This window comes from Rhamphochromis longiceps, linkage group LG20 (assembly GCF_057381845.1).
Source record: "Rhamphochromis longiceps isolate RC_006_pf linkage group LG20, R_longiceps_female_GT1.1, whole genome shotgun sequence".
Lineage (NCBI taxonomy): Eukaryota > Metazoa > Chordata > Actinopteri > Cichliformes > Cichlidae > Rhamphochromis > Rhamphochromis longiceps.
Window position 1 is genome coordinate 34310115 of NC_140576.1, and position 21399 is coordinate 34331513.

Consider the following 21399-nt stretch of genomic DNA (forward strand, 5'->3'; position numbering starts at 1 on the left):
TGCCCAACATTGACAGCTCCCCGCCCCTCCACCCTGAGTAATAAGTTTCTGATGATTATATGTATAATGACATTACAGCACGTGTGATTTATCCGACAGATCTGTGAGGTAACGGTGTGGTGTTTCATTTTTATTTTTGTTGTTTTTCATACTGTGGTTTTCGTGGAGATGCAGACGGACCGGGCGGCGAGTGAGCGTCTCATCAAAATCTCCCGCTCGCTCCTCATGGTGAAGTTTTAGGCGGTGTGAACTGCTCCACTTGCTCCTATCACATCAAATTATTACAAGTAACCACACACACGGGAAGAAGGAACGACACCTGACAAATATGTTCTCTGTCACGCCGAGCTTCTTGGCACCCTCTATTGCTTTTTTTTTTTCTTCTTCTTCTTCTTCAAAACATTGTCTTTTAGCTCCCAGGACTTGAGCTGAGCGGGTCTTTTCATGCTGTACGTGGGCACTGAGGCGGAGGAAAGAGAGACAGTTTTCCTCACAGTGCGAATCTGAGATTGATCGACCATCCAGGAGATTTATTCACATCAAGGAAATAAACATTTTAGCCATGAGGATCTGCTTTCAGAGCTTTCGGGCTTCTCATACAAAATAATTTGATAGAATCTCATAGTTTTGTGGACTTGAACTTGCGATTTTAATTATGCCGTTTTGCTGCTGCAAGATGAGCAATTTTCTGTCACTTACTAAAAATCAGAATGCATATTTGGTAGATGTAGGGCCGATCTCTTGGTGGAAATTAGTGTTTTATTCTGACATTTGTACGTTTAAACCATAACAAGCTAATTGATGTTAGTCTCATCGAGCTGCAGAAAATACAGCTACTTCCTGGCACATTTTAGTGCAATCATTAAGTTATATTTAAAGGAATTGTTAGCTGCATCATTGACTTCATGATCGGATATGATTTAGGCTAAATATATAAATTTTAGACAGTTGGTCTGACAAAAATAAGAGATTTTAAGATGCTGTCTGTTACTTTTGACATCAGTAGTGAAAATCATTGCAAGTTGCAGAACTTGTTAGTTAATCCCAGTCCATAGTCAACATCCTGTTTTTATAGTGAATAAAAATTATTTTCCATCTTAGTTAGGGCATTTATTGGTTTAGAGGCTTTTGTTCAAATAAAAAGAAGCAATTTTAAGACATTTTCTCTGCTAAAAGCGGTTTTATTTTGAAGGAATCAATAAAGCAAGCCTTAGCTGCAGTCCTAGTTAACAAATTCCAATCCATGGCTTACATCTCGCTTTGATCATCATAAAATTTTATTTCCAGTTTCTGATTTAAATCAGGAGGTTTAAACCGTCTCAGCTGAAGCGCTGTGAGGAAAATTCTTGCTCTCTGACTGAAATGATAGTATTTGTGTCATAAAGCTGGTTAAAAGTAACCCCCACCTCTCTGCCCACGAAAACGGGAGCATCCTCTGAAGAGAAGCAAAAGCCCCGGAACAGGAGTGTGTGCATGTATTATTGTAGAAATGAAACAGTATTATCTTCTGTCATACAGAAAGGAGTCATCGGTTGGGTTGTATCTGTCCAGGAAATCTCACAGCATTCTTGTCCGGTTTGAATAAGGGTCCCTAATTTCTGTCTCTCTCTACACTGCCACTCTCCCCCCCTCAACAGCCCCCCAGAAGGTTCAGAATAACCTGTCCCCCCCTTCCACCTCCCTCCCTTCGTGGCCAAGTCCCTGTCAAGTTGGGGGCCGTTTCACATCACATCGGTCAACGCATCAGTACCCGGAACCACCCAAAAACTACCTGTGCAGCGAAAAAAGGGTTAAAATTTATCCATAATATTATTGTTATAGAAATATTATCATCATCATTATTGCTGTTATAATTATGGTTGGTATAATTTGTCATCATTGTTAGCATTATGGAAGCACCAGACGGTTTGTGGAAAGGTGAGAGAAAGTTTTTTTTGTTCTTTTGTTTTTAATTTGTCTGGCTGTTGGTGGTCTGATCTCACAGAGGCAGGGGAGGAATGGTTCAGAAAGAGACAAAGATGGCAGTCATGTTTGTACTGGTTGGGAAATGACTTACAGTGCTGAAATAAAATTTATTCTTTTAGTAAAAAAAAGTATTTCCTGTGTCCTGTGTCTTCATTCATTGAATTTTTGAGGGATTTTAATAGCAAAATTTGCACCAATGTAATGTCTGTGATGTAGAGGGATTTTAAAAAGAAAAAAAAAACACTGATTCACTGGAGGAAACTTCAAAAAGTCCACTTTGGATAACCTGTAAAGCAGGGGTGGGGAACTCCAGGCCTCAAGGTCCGGTGTTCTGCAGTTTTAGATATCATCCAGGGTCAACATACCAGAATCAAATGATTAGTTCATTACCAGCCATCTGGAGTACTTCAAGATATGGTGAGTAGGGTAATGTAGCCATCTGAATCACTGACACATCTAAAACCTGCAGGACACCAGCCTTTGAGGCCTGGAGTTCCCCACCCCTGCTTTAAAGGGTCCTGTCATATTGTTTTGGTTGGTCAAAGAAAAAAGTTCAACCTTATCCTTTTTATCCATATTTATATTTAAGAAAACAAACTTCTAGATGTAATTCCTTCTGTGTTAAAATAATTTTCTCAGTACTCGCAGATGTGTGTTACGGCTTTGAAATTTAAGTTTCAAAATCTTCACGATCAGTAGATGCGCTCTTCTTGGTGTGCTACTACTTCGCTGTCTCCTCCCAATGACTTAATAAGAAATGACCCAGGTGTAAATTCTTTAAATAAAGAAGTAAAAAGCACCTCTGCTGAAGATGTATGTAAAATCGGAGCCAATCTATCGAGAGTGACTCCACTTCCTTTGACTCCCGTTATGTAGAAATTGGCTGCAATTCACGTTGGAGAGCGGCAGAGGGCGCTTATGATAGAACTAAGTGCTTAAAATTATTATTTACACTGTCTTCTAGACATAAAATTTTAATTTAATTTTCTAGCATTCTGCTAATTTATGCTTAACAGTGACTTTCAGACTGGAACTTCATAAAAAAACGACTCCACTAAATCTATCGCCTAAATCTATCATGAAGTTTCCCCCCCCCACAAAATTTTCATATTATTGGCGCCCACTCTGAAGTAAGAAGTCCTGAAAGTGGGAAATCTTGATATTTTATAAGCTCAGGGATTATATACGCGTTAAAAAAAATAAAAATAAAAAATCCCGGCACGACACATGAATCTCGCGATATTGTTTGCGTATCAGCAGCTGGCTGCAAACCGCTCCGCTCGGAAAGATGGCGACGATGATATGGGGGGCCACCCAGGCTACAGGGAGGCTTCTGAGGTAAACCACTACTGTAGGTCGGCACCCAAACACTCGATTAGTTACGGGGGGAAGTACCGAGCCTACAGGCAGGTGTGTGTTGTCGCGTGCGGTGCGGATATGACAGCAGGTCGAGAACCGCCAATTCGAGGTAGCTGTCAGCTAGCTTTGTGAGCTAACAGCGGGCTAGCTACTTCTGAGGCAGGCTCAGATAAATATTCCACACACGGTGGCAGTGGCTGCTTTCCATCCTCCTTTAACAGATACTGCTGTGATTCTGACGGGGACAGGGTTACTGTAAACCAAGCAGCCGATGTTTCCAGAGGCTGAGACTGTGCTCGGGTTAGCATGTTAGCGCCACCTAATAATGTAGAATGATACGGGATCCCTGCTTTAGTTTAACTCTCTGCCGCACACACTTTATGCGTACATGTTTAAAATAGTGACTCCACATCGTTTACTGCAGTCATTCCAAACATCAGACTAACCAGTTTGAAGTGTGAAAATCTGCAGGGGGCCCACCCAAACCTTTAGTATCACCTCTGAACACCACACAGGCAGAAAGCTGAGGGTTTCATTTGCGTTTTATTAATATAATAACACAAATTGATGTTTAGAAATGGCTGTGTTTGGATAGCGCCCACAGAGAAATAGCAAAACGTAAAGGCTTTTGTTACGGGGAAAAGCTTGCATGTTGGATTTGCTTCGGCTGTAGGTTTGTGGTGTTGTATCACATTCTTCCTTTTTCAATTCAAAAAGCAGCTGCATCCAGAAACACTGCAGATTCCCGTCATGCCACTCATTAGTGGCCAGTGTGATGTGACCCATCAAAAATGACTAAAACTTTGACCACTATTCCACGCTGTTAACTGTGTGAATCTATCATTTAAATCCAGATGGACCGTCACAATGTCTGTTGATTTTGATGTGTAAAGAATAATGTGACAGAGGAAATAAAAAATGTATGACGTGGAAAAAGTGAACATCAATAATGGCAGAGGAAGGAGTTAAAAGGGGAAATAAGGACAGTTAAAAATGAAATGCAGGTATTTTAAAAGCACAAATAAAAAATGTAGAGGAGGTGGTAAAACAATTATGGACACTAAAGAGATAAAAACCTGCTTTAAAAATGTCTTTAAGACGGATATAAAAGATAACAGTGTGCTCGTCAAACTGATCTCCTCAGGGAGAGGATGGGTGTCCTGATAGAAAAAGCCCAATCACTTTGGTTCTTAGCCAAGACTGTGGGATGGTCAGCAGAGCAACCTCATATTATATTGCCTGAAAGTGTGTCATAAAGTGCAATTGTCTAACCTTGAGGAGATTAATGCATGCATGGCTGTCCCTAGATTTTGTTTTTTATAAAATTGAGTTAATCATACTGAGTTGTTGAATAAAACACAACTGGAAAGTGTCATTTCTGACATGGTTGTGAGGGCAGGTAATGATCTCCTCTTTAGCTGCAGGAATTTCTGAGCCATCCACCATTTAATATCTTGTATATCTACCAGGGTTCAGTGACAATGACAGAAGTTCACTAAACAATCAGAGAAGCAATGTTAAAAACCCTGTTTGACTGTTTTGGGGTTTGTTTTTTCCCCACATCTGCTCGCTGTCATTGTTCTCGTATCTCACTGTCAGGAAGAAGTTTCTTGCTTTGTAAAAATATATTGCATGTAGAACAGGAAATGCCCTCCTGAGCCTATGCAGTGCAGATACATGTGATAATATTCAAACACAGTATCAGCAAAGATGAGTTTAAAAGGTACCGCAAACAAATACCTTAATTCACACGTTTTATTAGCAGCACATCTAATGTCACCTTCTGCTGGCCTTCAAATGATGCGTCATAACATCTCCCACATCTTATTTGACTCTTCTTTGATGCTTTTTGTTTTGTTCAGGTTTTGTTGGTTGTGATCATTTAAAGATGTAGTATTATTATTATTATTATTACTACTTTTTTTTTTAAATTTCTCCTAGGTTTGTCCTGGGAGATGCCTACCTATCCTCAAGAACAAAGAGCTTCTGGGAAGAAGGCTGCAGGATTTTCTGAAGACCGGTCATCTGTCCTGTTTCCAAGAGTGCAGGGCCATGTTTATTATGCTCATATAAAGTTAATATATGACCGGGGTGGACTGAGGGAGAAAGTGGGAGCTGTGGAATGAGGTAGTAGTTTGTATAGTTTTAGGATCACACCAGATCTGGGAGATAACTATACAGCCTACTGTCTTTCTCACGGCAACCGAAACCATCCCCTCCATCGTCTTACCTCCTCAGGTTTTTGGTCATAAATTTGTTCCAGTGTTGTAACTTTCTACTGGTCTTTTTTTAAAAATATTTAATCATTTTTCTATTATTTTTGGATTATAGATCCTTGCTTAGGTTATCTGTGGAAATATGATCAGATTTTCCAAAGTGCCTGCAGCACACGTGGTGGTTTCAGTGTCGCATGTTTTCAAAGACAAGGAATTTATTTTGAATTCCTATATAGTGCAGGGTTATATTAATCAATTTTATGATTTTGAACAACTCTATACAGATGCAGCAAAAAATATAGGCAATCAAGTGGGTGTGGCATTCAATTTTCCAGAATTGAAGATAAAGGTTGGAAAAAGGCTCAATAATGGACTTTCAGTGTGCACAGGGGAAATGTTGGCATTGTTGTTAGCTGTTCAGTGGGTGGAGGATAACAAGCCATTATGGACAATAATCTGTTCCCTCTAGTTCATCATTGACCAGCTTGGATAAGTCATTCAGATGCCAGACCAGACATTTTAATTGAGATTTTACAGACAATCTACAGAATAAATATAATGGGACTGATAGTTAAATTCGTATGGATACCAGCACATTATGGTGTTATTGGCAATGAGGTGGCAGATAAAATTGCAAAGCAGGCTGCTAAAGGAGATCAAGTTGATTTAAATGTCAGTATTGGCAAAGCTGAAATGAAGAGCATGGTAAAACAGAAAACAAGGGAAAGATGGCAAATCGGTGGGAGGAGGAGAGGACAGGGAGATGGTTTTATTCTATTCAAAGGAAAGTAGGAGAACCAGGAGAGAAGAGACAATATCTCGATTCAGATTCGGACACACTGGGTTAAACAGTTCACTGTTCATTATAGGGAAAAATCAAATGGGGAAATGTAGTAGTAAACTATTAAACATGTTTTGTTCCATTGTCAAAATTATCAGGAAGAGAGAGAAAAACTAATTCAAAACCTGGAAGGCTTTTCTTTGATTGGAGGGAACACACAGGAGGTGCAAGTCTGTCGCATGCTGGCCTTTCCCATTACAATTGAGCTGGCCTCTGGACCTAACTGGGCTGGGAGGAAAAAATAAGGGCCTGACTAAGCAAAAGAGGGCATTTAAAGAGAGAAGGTCTCACAATGGTTTCACTTGAAACTCCTCCTGCACTGGGTGCTGTTAACTAGTCTCACAGTGTTTCTAGGTGCTTCTGTTGTTTCTTTGCAAGCCTTACAGCTTTTAGTGTCCTGCAACATCTGAGTCACGGTCCTGGGGGGTCCAGCCCCATCACAGAGTAAACTGAAAACACTGTGTAAATAATAGATTTAACAAAAAAATGTTTTCATAAAATAAACTGTTTTCTTAATTGATGCAAAAATGTCTTCTTTTTTTTTTATTAGATCAGGTCTGGCACTCAGTGTTATAGAGATATTATTTTGGACATGTTAAATTGTGTCCTTTTTTTTTTTTTTAGATAATAAACCTCTGAAAAAGACATTGATGGTAATTTGCAGTGGTTTAGTATTGATTGAAATATCTGTGAAGTCCTGTTGATTTTTAATCATGAGTTTATTATTGTTTCAACATTAACCACTGGTGCAAAGGTGGTGGAAATTCAACATCAAACTATAATATTGTTCCAATATTAAGATTGGTTTGGCTGGTGCTTCACTGATCTTCAGGTCCTGGAGGGTGATGCATTTTGAAGATGGAGGATAGCAACAGCACATCTGCAGCACAGTGTACCTTGCAGCACTCGTCTCAGATCACCCCTGACTTTGTGATGAAGTAATAATAATGGCATTTCTGGCCATTGGTATACCACAACTTAATCCTTTCAACAGCTACCAAAAGTTAAGGGACCTAGCTTGTGTGAGCCTTTTGGGATGTATATACACTGCTCAAAAAATAAAGGGAACACTTAAACAACACAATGTAACTCCAAGTCAGTCACACTTCTGTGAAATCAAACTGTCCACTAATTGACAATCAATTTCACATGCTGTTGTGAAAATGGAATAGACAATAGGTGGAAATTATAGGCAATTAGCAAGGTGGTGACCACAGACCACTTCTTAGTACATAAGCTTAGCATTTGCCAGAGGACACCAGGCTGATCCACACCTGAGGGATTTCTTGGTGTTTTGGAAAAGGCAGTCTCCGCCATCTCCAAGGGAGAGGAGCGAGGTTCCCAAGCCAGTTATGGTTCTGCTACGTCAGTGGGACCGTTTGGTAGAGAAGGATGGCATACTCTATCAGCAGACTTCACGTCCTGATGGGGGTGAGGAAGTGCTCCAACTTGTCCTCCCAGATGCTCTAAAGTCTCTGGGACTTCAGCTGAGACAGCTGCACCAGGACCATAGCATATCACCGAATTGGTCAGACAGCACTGTTACTGCCCAGGGATGTCCTCTGACATCAAGCAGTGGGTCCAGGGTTGTGAGCGTTGTCAAACTACAGAAGATTCAGGGTTGGTATCGCATAGCTATATGGGCCACTTGTAGGCATCTAGGCTAAATGAAATCCTGGCCATAGATTTTACTTTGCTGGAGCCCTCCCTTGGTGGGCTTGAGATTGTCCTGATTATGACTGATGTTTTTAGCAAATACACTGTTGTATTAATAATAATAATAATAATAATGATGATGATAATTGTTGTTGTTATTATTATTGTTATTAAGTCACTTTTTGCCCTGTAAGTTATGATGTTACTGCAGTTAAACACAACTTTTTTACAACACATGCAATAAAATCTTTCAAACACCCGTGATTCCATGAATCTGAGTCTGTGAGATTACACTTCATTTCTTGAACCACCAGTGATTAAAATGATAAAGTAAGTCTAGGCAGTTCGTGCTTAATATTGTGAAAAGTTTAAGATGACAACAGCCTTGAAGGGAGTCTCACCCTGGCTGACTTTGTCACATGGACTGAGAATGCTCTTGATAAGGAGATGAGCACCAATAACCTCAAGCTGTTTCCAGCTCTGTCACGGTGGAGGCACGGGTTTTTGCTTTCGCAGGGAACCAGGACGGGAACAATTTTCAGTTCAATTCCTTTTTTTTTTTTTAAATAGGCACTTTATACTCGACCCTGCAATAACACATACAGAGGAAAAACCCAAGAATCATATGACGCCCTAGGAGCAAGCACTTTGGCAACAGCGGGAAGGAAAAACTCTCTTTTAACAGGAAGAAACATCCGGCAAAACCAGGCTCAGGGAGGGGATAAGAGGGATACAAAAAACATGCTGTGGAAGAGAGCCAGAGATTAGGAACAAGAATGATTCAATGCAGAGAAATCTATTAACACATAGTGAGTGAGAAAGGTGACTGAAGAAGAAACACTCAATCCATCATGGAAACCCCCCAGCAGCCTACGCCTACTGCAGCATAACTAAGGGAGGATTCAGGGTCACCTGATCCAGCCCTATATGCTTTAGCAAAAGGGAAATTTTAAGCCTAATCTTAAAAGTAGAGATAGTGTCAATTTCCCGAATCCAAACTGAAAGCTGCAGTATGCAGTACTGTCAGTACTCTAGCTGCAGGATTTTCGAGTAGCTGAAAGCTTTTCAGGGAATTTTTAGGACATCTTGATAATAATGAATTACAGTAGTTCAGCCTATCTATCCGGTCTGACAGCGACCCTACGATGTCAGACTTAAAGACCGGATTGGTCAGAACTTAGTGGGCGGGGTTCTGAGCAAAGATGAGTAAAAGAGCTCTCACTTTGATGGTTTTTCGGGTACACAAACCGTGTGTGTGTGTGTGTGTGTGTGTGTGTGTGTGTGTGTGTGTGTGTGTGTGTGTGTGTGTGTGTGTGTGTGTGTGTCTTAATGTAGGCTCTACCAAGTGTTTGTAGCTGTTATGCTACAAACATTTCATATTACAAGCGCAGAATAAAGCATAAAGTGCAAACTGTAAATAGCTGCTCACATTATTATTATCAGTCGTTGAGGACGTAAAGAACGTTTTACACCTTTTTAAATCTCATATTAAAGACGCGGTATCGGTCACAGTAAATCAGTAAAGTAACAGTAAAGAGCTCAGCTCGTCTTCATCCATCACAGCCTTCAGGTTTTCTTTGGAAAAAATAAAAATGATGTTCTTTACCAAAAGAAAAGTGAGTGAGACTTTGACATTGACACTGTATGACAAGGTAATTGGGAAAGTGAGCTCTTTTACGTACTTAGGTGTTGTGTTTGATTCGAGACTGACATGGTGGGAGCATATTGATTGGATTGAAACCAAATGCTAAAAAGTTATTAATGTTATGAGGTGTGTAGCTGGGAGGGGTTGGGGAGCGAGCTCTTCTGCTTTGAAAAGACTTTACCTGGCATTAATTAGGTCGGTCTTTGATTATGGGTGTGTGGCATATGGTTCAGCAGCTCCTTCTGCGTTGAGACGTTTGGATGTTCTGCAATCGGAAGCCCTTATAGTGTGCTGTGAAGCTTTTAAGACGTCTCCAGTCGGTGCCCTACAGGTGGAGATGGGAGAAATGCCCCTAGATCTTAGGAGGAAGCAAGTGTCGGTGAATTACTGGGTTCATCTTGGTGGTCATGGTGATGCACATCCCACAAAGGAGGTACTTTTGGAATGCTGGGAGTATGGAAGAAGTCAGAAGGCTCATTTTGGAAAGGTGGGGAATCAGTGGGCTAAGGAGTGTCAGGTGTATGAACTTAAAATATGTCCTGCAGTAGTGTTCTCTGTGGTTCCCCCATGGTTATTGGAGACTCCTCCTGTGGACTGGTACTTGCTGGATCTGAAGAGAACATTGAAAGGCAGAGTCGATCTTGTTTCAGCATTTCATTTTCACAGCTTGACTGAATACCCTGAGTGTATTCATGTGTTCACGGATGGTGCTAAAAGTCCAGTTACTGGAAGTACAGGGTTTGGAAACAGTTCCGTCAAAAAATATTGGAATACACAGAATACACTTCGGATGGACTGGCAGTATACACGGTTGAAATGGTAGCAATTTTGGTAGCATTGAAATGGGTAGAGTGTTCGAAAATCAGGCAGGTGGTAGTATGTTCTGACTCGGCAGCTGTTCTTTCAAGTCTACAGTCGTTTTGTTCGAAGACAAGGCAGGGCATGCTGTATACTATTCTGGAGACTATAAGCAGGATAAGGTGTTGTGGTGGCAATATTCACTTTCTTTGGGTGCCAGCTCATGTAGGGATCAGTGGAAATGAAAAGGTGGATAGGTTGGCGAAAAGAGCGTTGACTAAAAGTAGGACTGAGATGGAACTTACAAGCAGTGGATCTGAAGGGAAAGGTGTTGTTTGGAGGCAGGTTGTTCAGGAGTGGCAGAAGCGGTGGGATTCAGGGAGTACGGGCAGGCAATTGTATCATCTTAAGAAGGAGGTGGCAGTGAGTAGGTTGTATAGGGGTAATAGGAGAGATGAGGCGGTCATTACCAGGCTTAGACTGGGACATTGTGCATTAAATAAAACGCTACAGATGATAGGAGAACATGAGACGGGGCTTTGTGGAGTGTGCCAGGAGGAGGTGGAGACAGTAGAGCATGTAATACTGCGGTGCAAGGGTTATGATGTGGAGAGGTCAGTTCTGCAGAATAGGTTGACGGAGCGGGGAATTGGGGAATTTAATCTGAAGAGTGTGTTGGAGGGTAGTAGGGCACAGGTGAGGGAACTGGTGGGGTTTCTGAAGGCTATAGGTGTTTATGAAAGAGTGTAGGGTTTTTTTTTTTAGTTTTTTTTTTTTATACAGCTTGTGAACTCACTGTCTGACCCATACTCCGGAACAGTAGGAGGCGGTAATGCTCCTTTACGTTGGTTGCCAACCGCCGTTAAACACAAAGAAGAAGAAGAAGAAGATCCATCACAGCCTCTCTCGTACACACACGATCTTTGGTATGACGTCAGCCGAGTCGGATCTACGATGGCGAACATTCGGTGTGTGAAGGTGAGCAGCAGAATAAACATGAAACACCTCCGCGCTGCCTCGCCGTTTTCTTTTCCTCTGAGGAAATATGACGCTAGACTTTCACCCTGCTTCGGTTTCGATTTGTGCGAGTTTTTCTGGTTCTTTCGGCGTGCACGCTCTCTTTGTAGTCCATAAGTTTGAGTGCTCGGCTAGCATACTTGCAGGTTAGCAAACATGCTGATAGCTCCCCCTTCAGCCCTCCCGGCTGACCTCCGGCTGTCAGTTAGATGGACACAGGACACACGAGGGCTTTTAAACATGGCAGCTTAAATTAATTAATTAAATTAATAATGCTGTATTTATATTTCAGTTAATAAAAACCGGTCACTGAGATGAATCTGAAGAGTAAATGAAGGTGCGCGCATGTGTGCTTAGCCCCCTTTTTTTGTTAACTTTGCAAAAACAAATAAGACAAATAACAAATAAGATCATTTAGAAGAAGGTGTTTAAAAATTTTTTCCCCCCAGTATTTTACGCATCAGGTTTTTTCAGGCTTAAGTCTGGTCTCTGGAGACTGTCTGCCAACAAAAGCACAATGAGTCTGTGTCACCTTACATCACGGAAGCCTGGGAAGTTTCTTATAATCTCCGGATATTTGATACAAACAGTCTATGTTATGCTGGAGTGTATAAAACCCTGGTTAAACATCCTGTGATTTTCTTTCATGGGGGAAACAAAAGCCTCTTTGGTGGGTGACAAAATGTTCATATGCAGGGAAACCTGTGGCATTATGATGTAATGGGTCTCCTGATGTAGACTGCAAACAATGAACGACTGATCCCAGCAAACGCTGAGGAAACACTGACTGTATCTCCCATATAAAGACACGATCTAGACGTTTACATGTAGAATAATGGTTCATATGCCTCCTATACAATGGAAGGAATGTAGTTCATATTATTGCAGCGCAGACCTTAATTCATGTCTCTTTTTTCTTTAATTAAAACATTTGAATGACGGCTAAATTTCCTATGAAATGTCTGTGATCAGACAGTCAGAAGTTATGTATGTTATTTGTGTTCTTTATGGCGACTGGCTACTTTATATTCAATGTTTCTGCCATAAAGGTTTCATTCCTTTAACATGTTTTCAGTCGCCGTTTTGTTAAATTTAAGTAACAATGCCATTTGCTTAGATGTCGGTAAAGATTATGTTTTGGGTTAAAATGCTCCTCATTCCACAGCAGCAGCTTACACATACGGCAGGAAGGTCAAAGTGCAAGGTACAGCGTTACGAAGAAATGGTGCCAAAGTTCGTCTAGTTCATTCAACTAGCAGTTTTTTCCACTCCAACAGTATTTTTAGGGAAATTGTGGCATGCGATTATTTCGAATTAAAGCTTTCTTTCAATACAGTGTGGATGTTGCAGTATTATACTATTTCTGAAAGGCCTTTATTGATGTATTGATCTGATTACTATTGAATTTCGATCATTGAAAACCACAGCAGAGAGATATTGAATAGGATTCATTGGTAGTCACCTTAAAGACACTGGACAAGATTTTAAAAGTATTTTAAATTCAATGAAGCAGCTTTAACATCAAATATGTTTGACTAACCAAAAACAAATCCCATCACAATTTCATGAAGTGTACCTAATATAATCCATTACTGAGGAATTAACGTTTAACAGATAAAACATGCAGTGTCTTTTTGAAAGGAACCTAGTGATGTTCTGATCTGTCCTTTCACTCGTCTTTCTTATTGGCCTGCGACTTTCTTTCCCCTTTTCTTCTGCCCCCTCCTCTTGTCCCGGTGGGCGTCCCTCTTTACGTGTGTTTTTAACAAATTTCCCATGTGTGGGACTAATAAAGCTTATCTTATCTTATCTTATCTTGAGCAGGGTATGGTCGGCCTGGTAACAGGCGGTGCCTCCGGTTTGGGGCGGGCCACCGTGGAGCGTCTGGTGCAGAGTGGAGCGTCTGCTGTGATCGTGGACCTGCCCTCCTCTGACGGACAGGCTGTGGCAGCCAGTCTGGGAAACCGCTGTGCCTTTGCTCCTGCAGATGTGAGTCCAAAATTCAACTGACGCGAGACTGCATATTTTGGAAACATTAACAGAGAAAGTCACATTTGTAAACACTCCTATCTGTGCGAGCTGTGCGGGGCATAGAGTTTACATGAATCGAATAGAACAAAATGGACCAAAATGCTTCTTACGCCATGTGTGAAATGAATACTGATTGTCCTTTAGCACTAGAACCACAAAAGCGGTCATTTTGACATCCTTGGCATTTAAAAAAAAAATCAAGTAACTCTGTTGAATTAAAACACAATCATCTTATATTTCGTGACTTTTCCTAAAAAGGGTTTATTTTAGTGGATTTTTGGGGTGTGTGGGATTAATAAGAAAAAAAAAGTGCAACAACTTCAACCTAGAACCATCGAGGACGCCATTCTGACCCCATAGAAAAGAATGTGGCATACATTTTGACATGAAGGCAGCTAAAACCTGAGCCAGAGACCACTAGATTGATTGACAGACAGATAAATATATAGTGGGGTGAGTTGTGGAAAAATAATTTGAGCATCAAAACCAAACAGATTTCTGAGATTTGTTGAAAGAAAGTGAAAACCTTCGGAAAGGGATCAAAACAGCATGAACGAGGTTCACACCAGCATTGACACAAAGGCAAAATTACAACAGCTCCTTTATAGCCATCACGTGGATACAATCTTTGTCTGTTCAGCGTTTGGATGTGAAATTCTCACCATCGTGTAGATTCTGCATGTGCCACTGGAAATGTAATACCCTGTCAGCTCAGTAGATGGCGCTCACACAGTAGATGCTGAGCCCCAGTGCATTCATGTTGTATATTTTGGCCATAATTATTCTTATTTGTCCTCTATTTTCCTGCAAACAGGGAATATAAAGAATCTTTGGTGCATTTCGAGTTCTTCTACTGGGGTTGTTATTGGCTGGAATGCTTTATAATTTGATGTGAGCAAAAGGGCTTCTTGTCCTCGTCGTTTTCCAGGTGACATCAGAGGCAGAGGTGCGGTCAGCTGTTTCCCTGGCCAAAGAGAAGTTTGGGAAGTTGGACTTGGCGGTTAACTGCGCTGGCATTGCTGTGGCTGTGAAAACCTATAACTTTAAGAAGGACCTCCCTCACAGCCTGGAGGACTTCCAGCGTGTCATCAATGTAAGACGGCCGGACAGATGATCAGACGGACAGAAGAAGAAGTAATCAGAGAATCACATGTGGCTTTTATTTATTTATTTTATTTAACCTGCAGGTGAACATTGCAGGATCTTTTAATGTGATTCGCCTCGCTGCGGGCGAGATGGGGAAGAACGAACCCGACGCAGACGGACACCGAGGCTGCATCATTAACACTGCCAGCGTGGCAGCTTTCGATGGACAGGTAAGGTTAAAAAAAATACTATATATAGTATTTCTTAAGTGAGTGATAAAATAAATGAGTGATTTTGTATTTATTTATTCTTCAGGTTGGACAAGCGGCTTACTCCGCTTCTAAAGGCGGCATCGTTGGGATGACTCTTCCCATCGCACGAGACCTGGCACCCGTGGGCATCAGAGTCATCACCATAGCACCCGGTTAGTGTTCCTACTTAGCCCGTTATAGTTAACTTAGACTAAACCGAAAACTATGTGGAGAAATTAGATTTTCTGATTATTTTATCAAAAATTGACACAAAAATCAACAAAACTGTTTTTTCCTTCAGGGCTCTTCTCCACTCCTCTTCTCGCCAGTCTTCCAGAGAAGGTGCGCTCATTCCTCGCGCGCCAGGTGCCCTTCCCCTCGCGCCTGGGTGACCCCGCTGAGTTTGCTCACCTGGTCACATGCCTGGTTGAGAATCCCATGATCAACGGGGAGGTCATTAGACTGGACGGAGCCATTCGCATGCAGCCCTGAGCCGTTCTCAGCTCAGTGTTTTATCAGAATCTGCTGGCGACACAAAGATACATGAAAGATGTAGTTCGATGTGAGGAGTTTGAGAAAGCAGGAGGGCTGCGGTTTGTTTCTCGTATGGTAGCATTTTCCATTTTAAATTTTGTGTTCACTCACTGATAACTTCTAGCTACTCGTGTAGGTTTGGAGCTAAAATACACAGAAATCCATACGCAGAGAAAAAAAGTGCCCGAGTGCCTTTAAATGTGACGCCAGGTGGTCCTGAATGGGTCCGACTCTTGCTATGAATCATACGTAACATTGTGCATCTGACAGCATCTACAGTGTGAGAACAGGCTGCTGAGTTCATAGAACAAGTCTTGTATGTTTGTCTTTGTGGCTGTATTTACATTGTAAAAATCTGCACACTGTAAATATGTCTGTCAGGAATCACTGACTGTTTTATCAAAATTTTATGGGAATGTAAAAACTGACTATGGTACAATAAACATCACAAGTTTGACTAATCTGTGAGTGAAAGTGGTTAAAAATGATGGAAATTAACCTCACGTGATTGATGTTCTCCTTTTTAATCTGTAGCAAAAAACCAAAACAAATATATAACACAAATCTTATTTTTGCTTTAGTACATGAACTTTCCAGCCTTGTGAAAGCTGGAGGATAAATTATTTTAATTACTGGCACATTGGTTTTCCAGAACAAGTACAAGGGAAAAAAATCCTCAGCAAAACTCTCAAACCTCTCTAATCAGAAAATAATATTCTCAATAAAGTTACTTCCAGCTTTCTTAAATAGAAACCGACAGAGATTTTGCATTGCCATGAACTTTTTTCCCCCTTCAATTTCTATTATAAATTTTTATTTGTCTTGACATCCAGTCTGTTTGTGGGACACATCACTGAGTCATTATGTCGGTTCGGAAGAAAAACATGAGCATTCTTTGCTCTGTGTTAAGATCCTTTATCGTCTAGACAAATATACTTCTTAATAAATCTACTTTTCATCCATGGAAAGAGAAAAGTCTAAAATCTCAGTGCACGCCTGTCCATTTACTGTAATTATTATTATAATTATTACAATCTCCCTGGGATGTTTACCTGACATGCAGCTTGGTGTCACATGCGTATGTATGTATGTACACGTACATACTAGGGGTGCAACGATACACAAAATTCACGGTTCGGTTCGATACTTTGGTGTCACGGTTTGATATTTTTTCGATACAAAAAAAAATGTTCATGCCTTTTTAATTTGTCATTTATTAAAATTATAAATATATATTTTAACTCAAAAGTACAGTTTTTAAATTTAATGTTGCTGAAACAACAAAGTAATAAAAAAAATAAATGATCTGATTGAGGAATCACTCATCTTTGGAAAAGAGTTTATTACAGAGAAATGGCTCTTTCCAAAATAAAAGCTATACTATACGCTTCTTCTGGGGTACATTCTCAGCAGCATATTAAACATATCATAAGGAGAATCCTGTGCTAACGGCTGTCTAAATGACTCGGGTAAAGTTTGTAGCATGCGTGCTTGTTGTTTTTGTCTGCTTCCACTTGTCTTTGCACTAGGATGATGTCGGCGTAAATGTGCAGTCATATTCATTGTGTTCCCACTAGTGCTGTTAGCGTTAATCTGAAATGACGTTAACGCCACAACACGGCAAATCTCCGTTAACAAGCTACCGCGGATCGCCCCGTGCGAGGGGCTGGACGGCCAACACGTTAACGAGCAAACTGCGCTAACGCACTAGTTCCCACCCATGTAATTGAGCATTGCGTGGCACATCCAACATACTGTTTTACTTTTGTCCATGACGCGCTTACCTTTAGGGTCATACGTCACATGAAAACCAAAATAGTTCCAAACGCCAGATCTGAATGAGGGTGGGGGAGGTCCAATTTGCCATGTTGCAAGGAGAGCTTAACTTCTGTCTCGCTAGCTTGCCCTGCGCATAGTGAATCTGCGTTCGACTACTCCGCCTAGGCTGCACTGTCGAGCGCAGATCCACTGAGCGCTCAACACAGACAGCATCGTCAGAAGGAAAGTTGATAAAATAAATTAAAAATTTTGTATTGTTCATACATATGCGTACCGAACTGAAAGCACTGTATCGAACGGTTCAATATCGATACAAGTATTGTTGCACCCCTAATACATACATAAAGATTGGAGGGATGACCTGTGTTTCCTGTGTGTTAAAGATTGAGTGAAATCTCTAGAACAAACCTGGTGTCTGCTCTGGTGGCACTAATAGTGTTAAACTTTAATGTTTTTGTCAGCATATTAAGAAAAGTCTCTCAGGGTGACTGGATATTTGAGGGCTTGTTGTTTTAATACAAGGCACTGCACGGTTTAGAAAGATCTGTACTGGGCACAGTTTACCACAGATTGAATTCAAAACCAGTGCCAAACAGAGAAATGCCCATTTTGCGACCAAAGGAGATACCCGTTCCCAGCACCTTGGCTTCGAAACCTGTGGGACTAACTCCCACTCCTGTGTCTAATCCCAGACCAACTGTAGCTTTGACTGGACCAGCAGAGGCTGAAGCACTGGCTATTTCTGCTCTGGCAAAGGCTTGGGCACCAGAGGCCACAGAGGCTTCAGCTCCTGCGCTGGCATTGGGTCCTTTGGCCTCTGCGTCAAAAACACTCCATTCAGCACGGGCGTGCCCCACTCCCGCTTCAGCATACGCTCCGGCTTTGGGAAGACGCTTCCCTGGTTTGTCCTCAAACGCATCTGCAAATGTTCCAGCCCGAGCAAAGGTTTCCTCAGTAAAAGCTCTGCCAGGCCGATCAAAGGTATCGATCATCTCAAGTGCTCCACCTGCATGGGCTGTAAGTAAGGAGAAATGTAATCTGAGCTACATAGAAGACAATGTTATAGCAGTGGATATTCCTACAATATTATAGAAATGGGATTTAAAAATGTACTAAAACAAGAATTATGCTAATGATGGACTAACAAACACTGTTGTTAATGCAAAGGTGTTAAACCTCACAAATATGAAAGGCAAATATGTCCTATCACATGAAAATATCAATATTGTTTTTCTATCAATAAGTATCAATATTGTATTCTCTCTCTCACACACACACACACACACACACACACACACACACACACACACACACACACACACACACACACACACACACACACACACACACACACACACACAGGTGAAACCTACCTTCCATATTTTCTGTTATTGTGCCTTTGTTTCCACTTTCTTTCTCCCAGCCTGAGCTGCTTCTTTTTTCGATATGTCCTGGAAAAAAAAGTCACTTTTGAAATACTTGCACATATGAACATTTAAACACTATAAAGCGCTTAAACATCCAGTACTTTCTTCATTGTTATTGGTCAGTTATTGTTTAAAAAACTGGGAGAACTGTTGTAAAGAATTAATATAGAAAAACATCAGTTACACACAAATAAAAGATGGTTTGTCATCATCCGTGAATAAGTTTTAAGTTTACTCATTGAAACAATAACTGGTAAGAACAAGTCAATTAAAATATCATATATTAATATATACTACACCATTTGATATGGACTGTAGAATGTAAGACTCAGATAATCAGATTATTATCCCATGACTACTTACCCGAATAATGTTTCTTGGGTTACAGGAAATGTTTGCACGCCTTTGCTGCAAGCACTGAGGGACAGAGGAATAAATAGCAGACCAGGAGGGTGGAGGCCTTGGGGGGGTTTACAAGTGACTCACAAGATTCTTTTAAACAGAATGCAAAAGTGAAACTAACAGTGGCATAGACTGTTAGTTTGTTCCAGGCTGCACTGTGAAGGCAGGATATATATAAACAGTACTTGAGGGTTTAAAAGTTCAACTTCTACCACCCCAGATATCTGTACTGTATGATACAGGTAAAGTTGTTAAATTGAGTATATTCAAGTAATACAAATCTGCTCGAGATTTTACAGTGTTCCTGTTTGTCTTCAGTTCTTGAACATCACTTAACTGTAGTGCTACATGGAAACTGAAAGTTCTTCTAGGGCTGGGCGATATGGCCTAAAATTCATATCGCGATATAATTTGAAGCATGTGCGGCAACGATATATATCACGATATATTATTTTCTTCTGTATAACGTATTTTCTACACGATAAGGCACACTTAAAATCTTTTAATTTTCTCAAAAATCGAGAGTGTGCCTTATGTATGAATTCTGGTTGTGCTTACTGACCTCGAACCGATTTTGGCGTGCAGAAATCTGTTAAAAAACGTTTTAGTACAACTTTGGTAAGCCGCACTGCTTGATGGATTGTCAGAGCATTACGGCTGCCATAGTGAGGAGCTTCGCGGAGTAATCTGGGTCCAAAACTCCGTCCCCTTCAAGTCCCAAAGTCAAACGAACACCGAGAGTTAAAAACGGTCTAAATTCTTTCATCTTTAATCAAATCATCAGCATTGCTGCTTTACCGGGTGTAACAATTAAGTTTAACATCCAGGCATCCATGAAAACAGAATTTATGAAATTTAATGGAGTTAGAAGTTAACAGGAAGTTAGCTCGCTAGTTTACACCTAAACATTTCATACCGTGTTCTGACTGAGAGATATATCACGATATTTGAAACTAATTCAAATGTACAGCTCTGCTACCACTTCCAACATAAATGAAGACAGAAAACTAAACAGCAGTGGCGTTTGCAGGGTTACTGAAGTTGGACTACCTGGTATATAATGTGCTACGTGATTGCTAGCGACACAGCTATGTTAGCATAACATTAGCACAGTGAAGCTGGAGGATGAACGCCAACTTTTTTTTCGACTCGATAAAAGTGAACGTGAGGGATTCTGGTGGTCAGGGACAAATGCAATCGCATAGCAGGATGCTATACACGGGCCAAACTTCAGTCAGGAGAACAACTGAGATTATTCATCCGCAATACGAGGTTAGTTACTAATATACTGCAACAACATGGGAATAGAGCAGCTGCGAGAGAATTCAACATTAATGAATCAATGTTACAGAAGTGGAGGAAGCGCAGTTTTTGGCTTTCCCCATATTTCAAAAGTGCTTCATCTCTTTGCTATGACTGTCGCCCGGCATAATTTGCAGATGATAATGGTTGTAGCCGCTGCGATGCTTTCGACCAAAACAGGCGCAGCCTGATGACATCATCAACATGCGCTATCGCGATAGAGCGATATAGTCATCTCTATCGTTGGCCAAATTTATATAGTTTCTATCGTATATTGTTTATATCGCCCACCCCTAAATTCTTCCATCAAATCTGCACTTGAATGTATCAAAACCTAAAAACTATGTAACTTCTAAAGAGAAAACAAACCAAAAAACAGGTTTTAAGTCTGTACCAGCCGATTCTGACACCAAAGGTTCACTGGTTTGCTTCCAGATGTAAAAAAAAAACAAATTAAGACAAACTGCAGGAAAAAGAGTGTCATAATTTAATATGGGAGCTAGTGGCAGTTAGAAGGCTTTTAGTTTCACTTTGAGTCACAAGCCTCCAGCCTGAAACAGAAAGCAAAACCAAGTTGAAATAAGTTGTTTGTTTTTAGATATCTGCACAGTAGATGAGAATTTATTTAGCTTTTGCTTGAAAGAGAGGGATCAATAAACAGTTTTTGCCATTATTCCATCCTCAGGTGTTTTACTCTGAATGAACAAATGCCAACATCAGTTTAGAGCTGCAGTTTCCTGGAGCCTCTGGGAGACATTGTATGTTATCACAGTATTGTGGTGATACAGAAGACAAGAAAGAAAGAAACAAAGTTCCTCACTATATAAAGAAAATTCATAGCCACATTAGACTTAATTGATGATTTTTTTCCCAGTCCTTCTTTTGTTGAGTGCTTTTTTTGGATTTTCTGCAGCTTCATGACTAGGGATGGGTATCGTTTAGGTTTTATCCGATACCGGTGCCAAATCGGTACTTTTGAAACGGTGCCGGTGCTCAAACGGTGCTCAAACCGGTGCTTAAAGAATGGAGAACACAAAATTGTTCCAAAAACCTCTCATGTTCAGCTGGTTTTTGTAAAAAGATAACAATG

At 40.7% G+C, this 21399-nt stretch overlaps 2 protein-coding genes across 3 annotated transcripts; one reads left to right on the top strand and one right to left on the bottom strand.

The window, feature by feature from the left end:
* Positions 1-11370: 11370 nt before the first annotated feature.
* Positions 11371-15860, top strand: hsd17b10 (hydroxysteroid (17-beta) dehydrogenase 10). Of its 2 annotated transcripts, none has more exons than XM_085394262.1 (6): positions 11371-11458; positions 13322-13486; positions 14457-14621; positions 14716-14844; positions 14930-15038; positions 15167-15860. In XM_085394262.1, exons 1-6 carry the CDS (start codon positions 11435-11437, stop codon positions 15355-15357), a joined length of 783 nt encoding a protein of 260 aa, XP_085250388.1. In that variant the 5' UTR covers positions 11371-11434; the 3' UTR covers positions 15358-15860. The 2 variants fall into 2 exon arrangements, with proteins under 2 accessions (XP_085250388.1, XP_085250389.1); XM_085394263.1 differs by having other exon boundaries at positions 11427-11448.
* Positions 15861-15879: 19 nt separating this feature from the next.
* LOC146645782 (uncharacterized) lies at positions 15880-19061 on the bottom strand. The gene is made up of 3 exons (XM_085394264.1): positions 18969-19061; positions 18552-18629; positions 15880-18193 (listed from the first exon to the last, which is right to left on the bottom strand). Exons 2-3 carry the CDS (start codon positions 18556-18558, stop codon positions 17739-17741), a joined length of 462 nt encoding a protein of 153 aa, XP_085250390.1. The 5' UTR covers positions 18559-18629; positions 18969-19061; the 3' UTR covers positions 15880-17738.
* Between the last annotated feature and the right edge of the window lie 2338 nt (positions 19062-21399).

Coding starts and splice junctions, on each gene's coding strand:
- hsd17b10 (XM_085394262.1), top strand. CDS start 11,435: ATGGCGAACATTCGGTGTGTGAAG. Junction 14,845..14,929: donor TGGCAGCTTTCGATGGACAG/GTAAGGTTAAAA, acceptor TTTATTCTTCAG/GTTGGACAAGCGGCTTACTC. Junction 15,039..15,166: donor AGTCATCACCATAGCACCCG/GTTAGTGTTCCT, acceptor TTTTTCCTTCAG/GGCTCTTCTCCACTCCTCTT.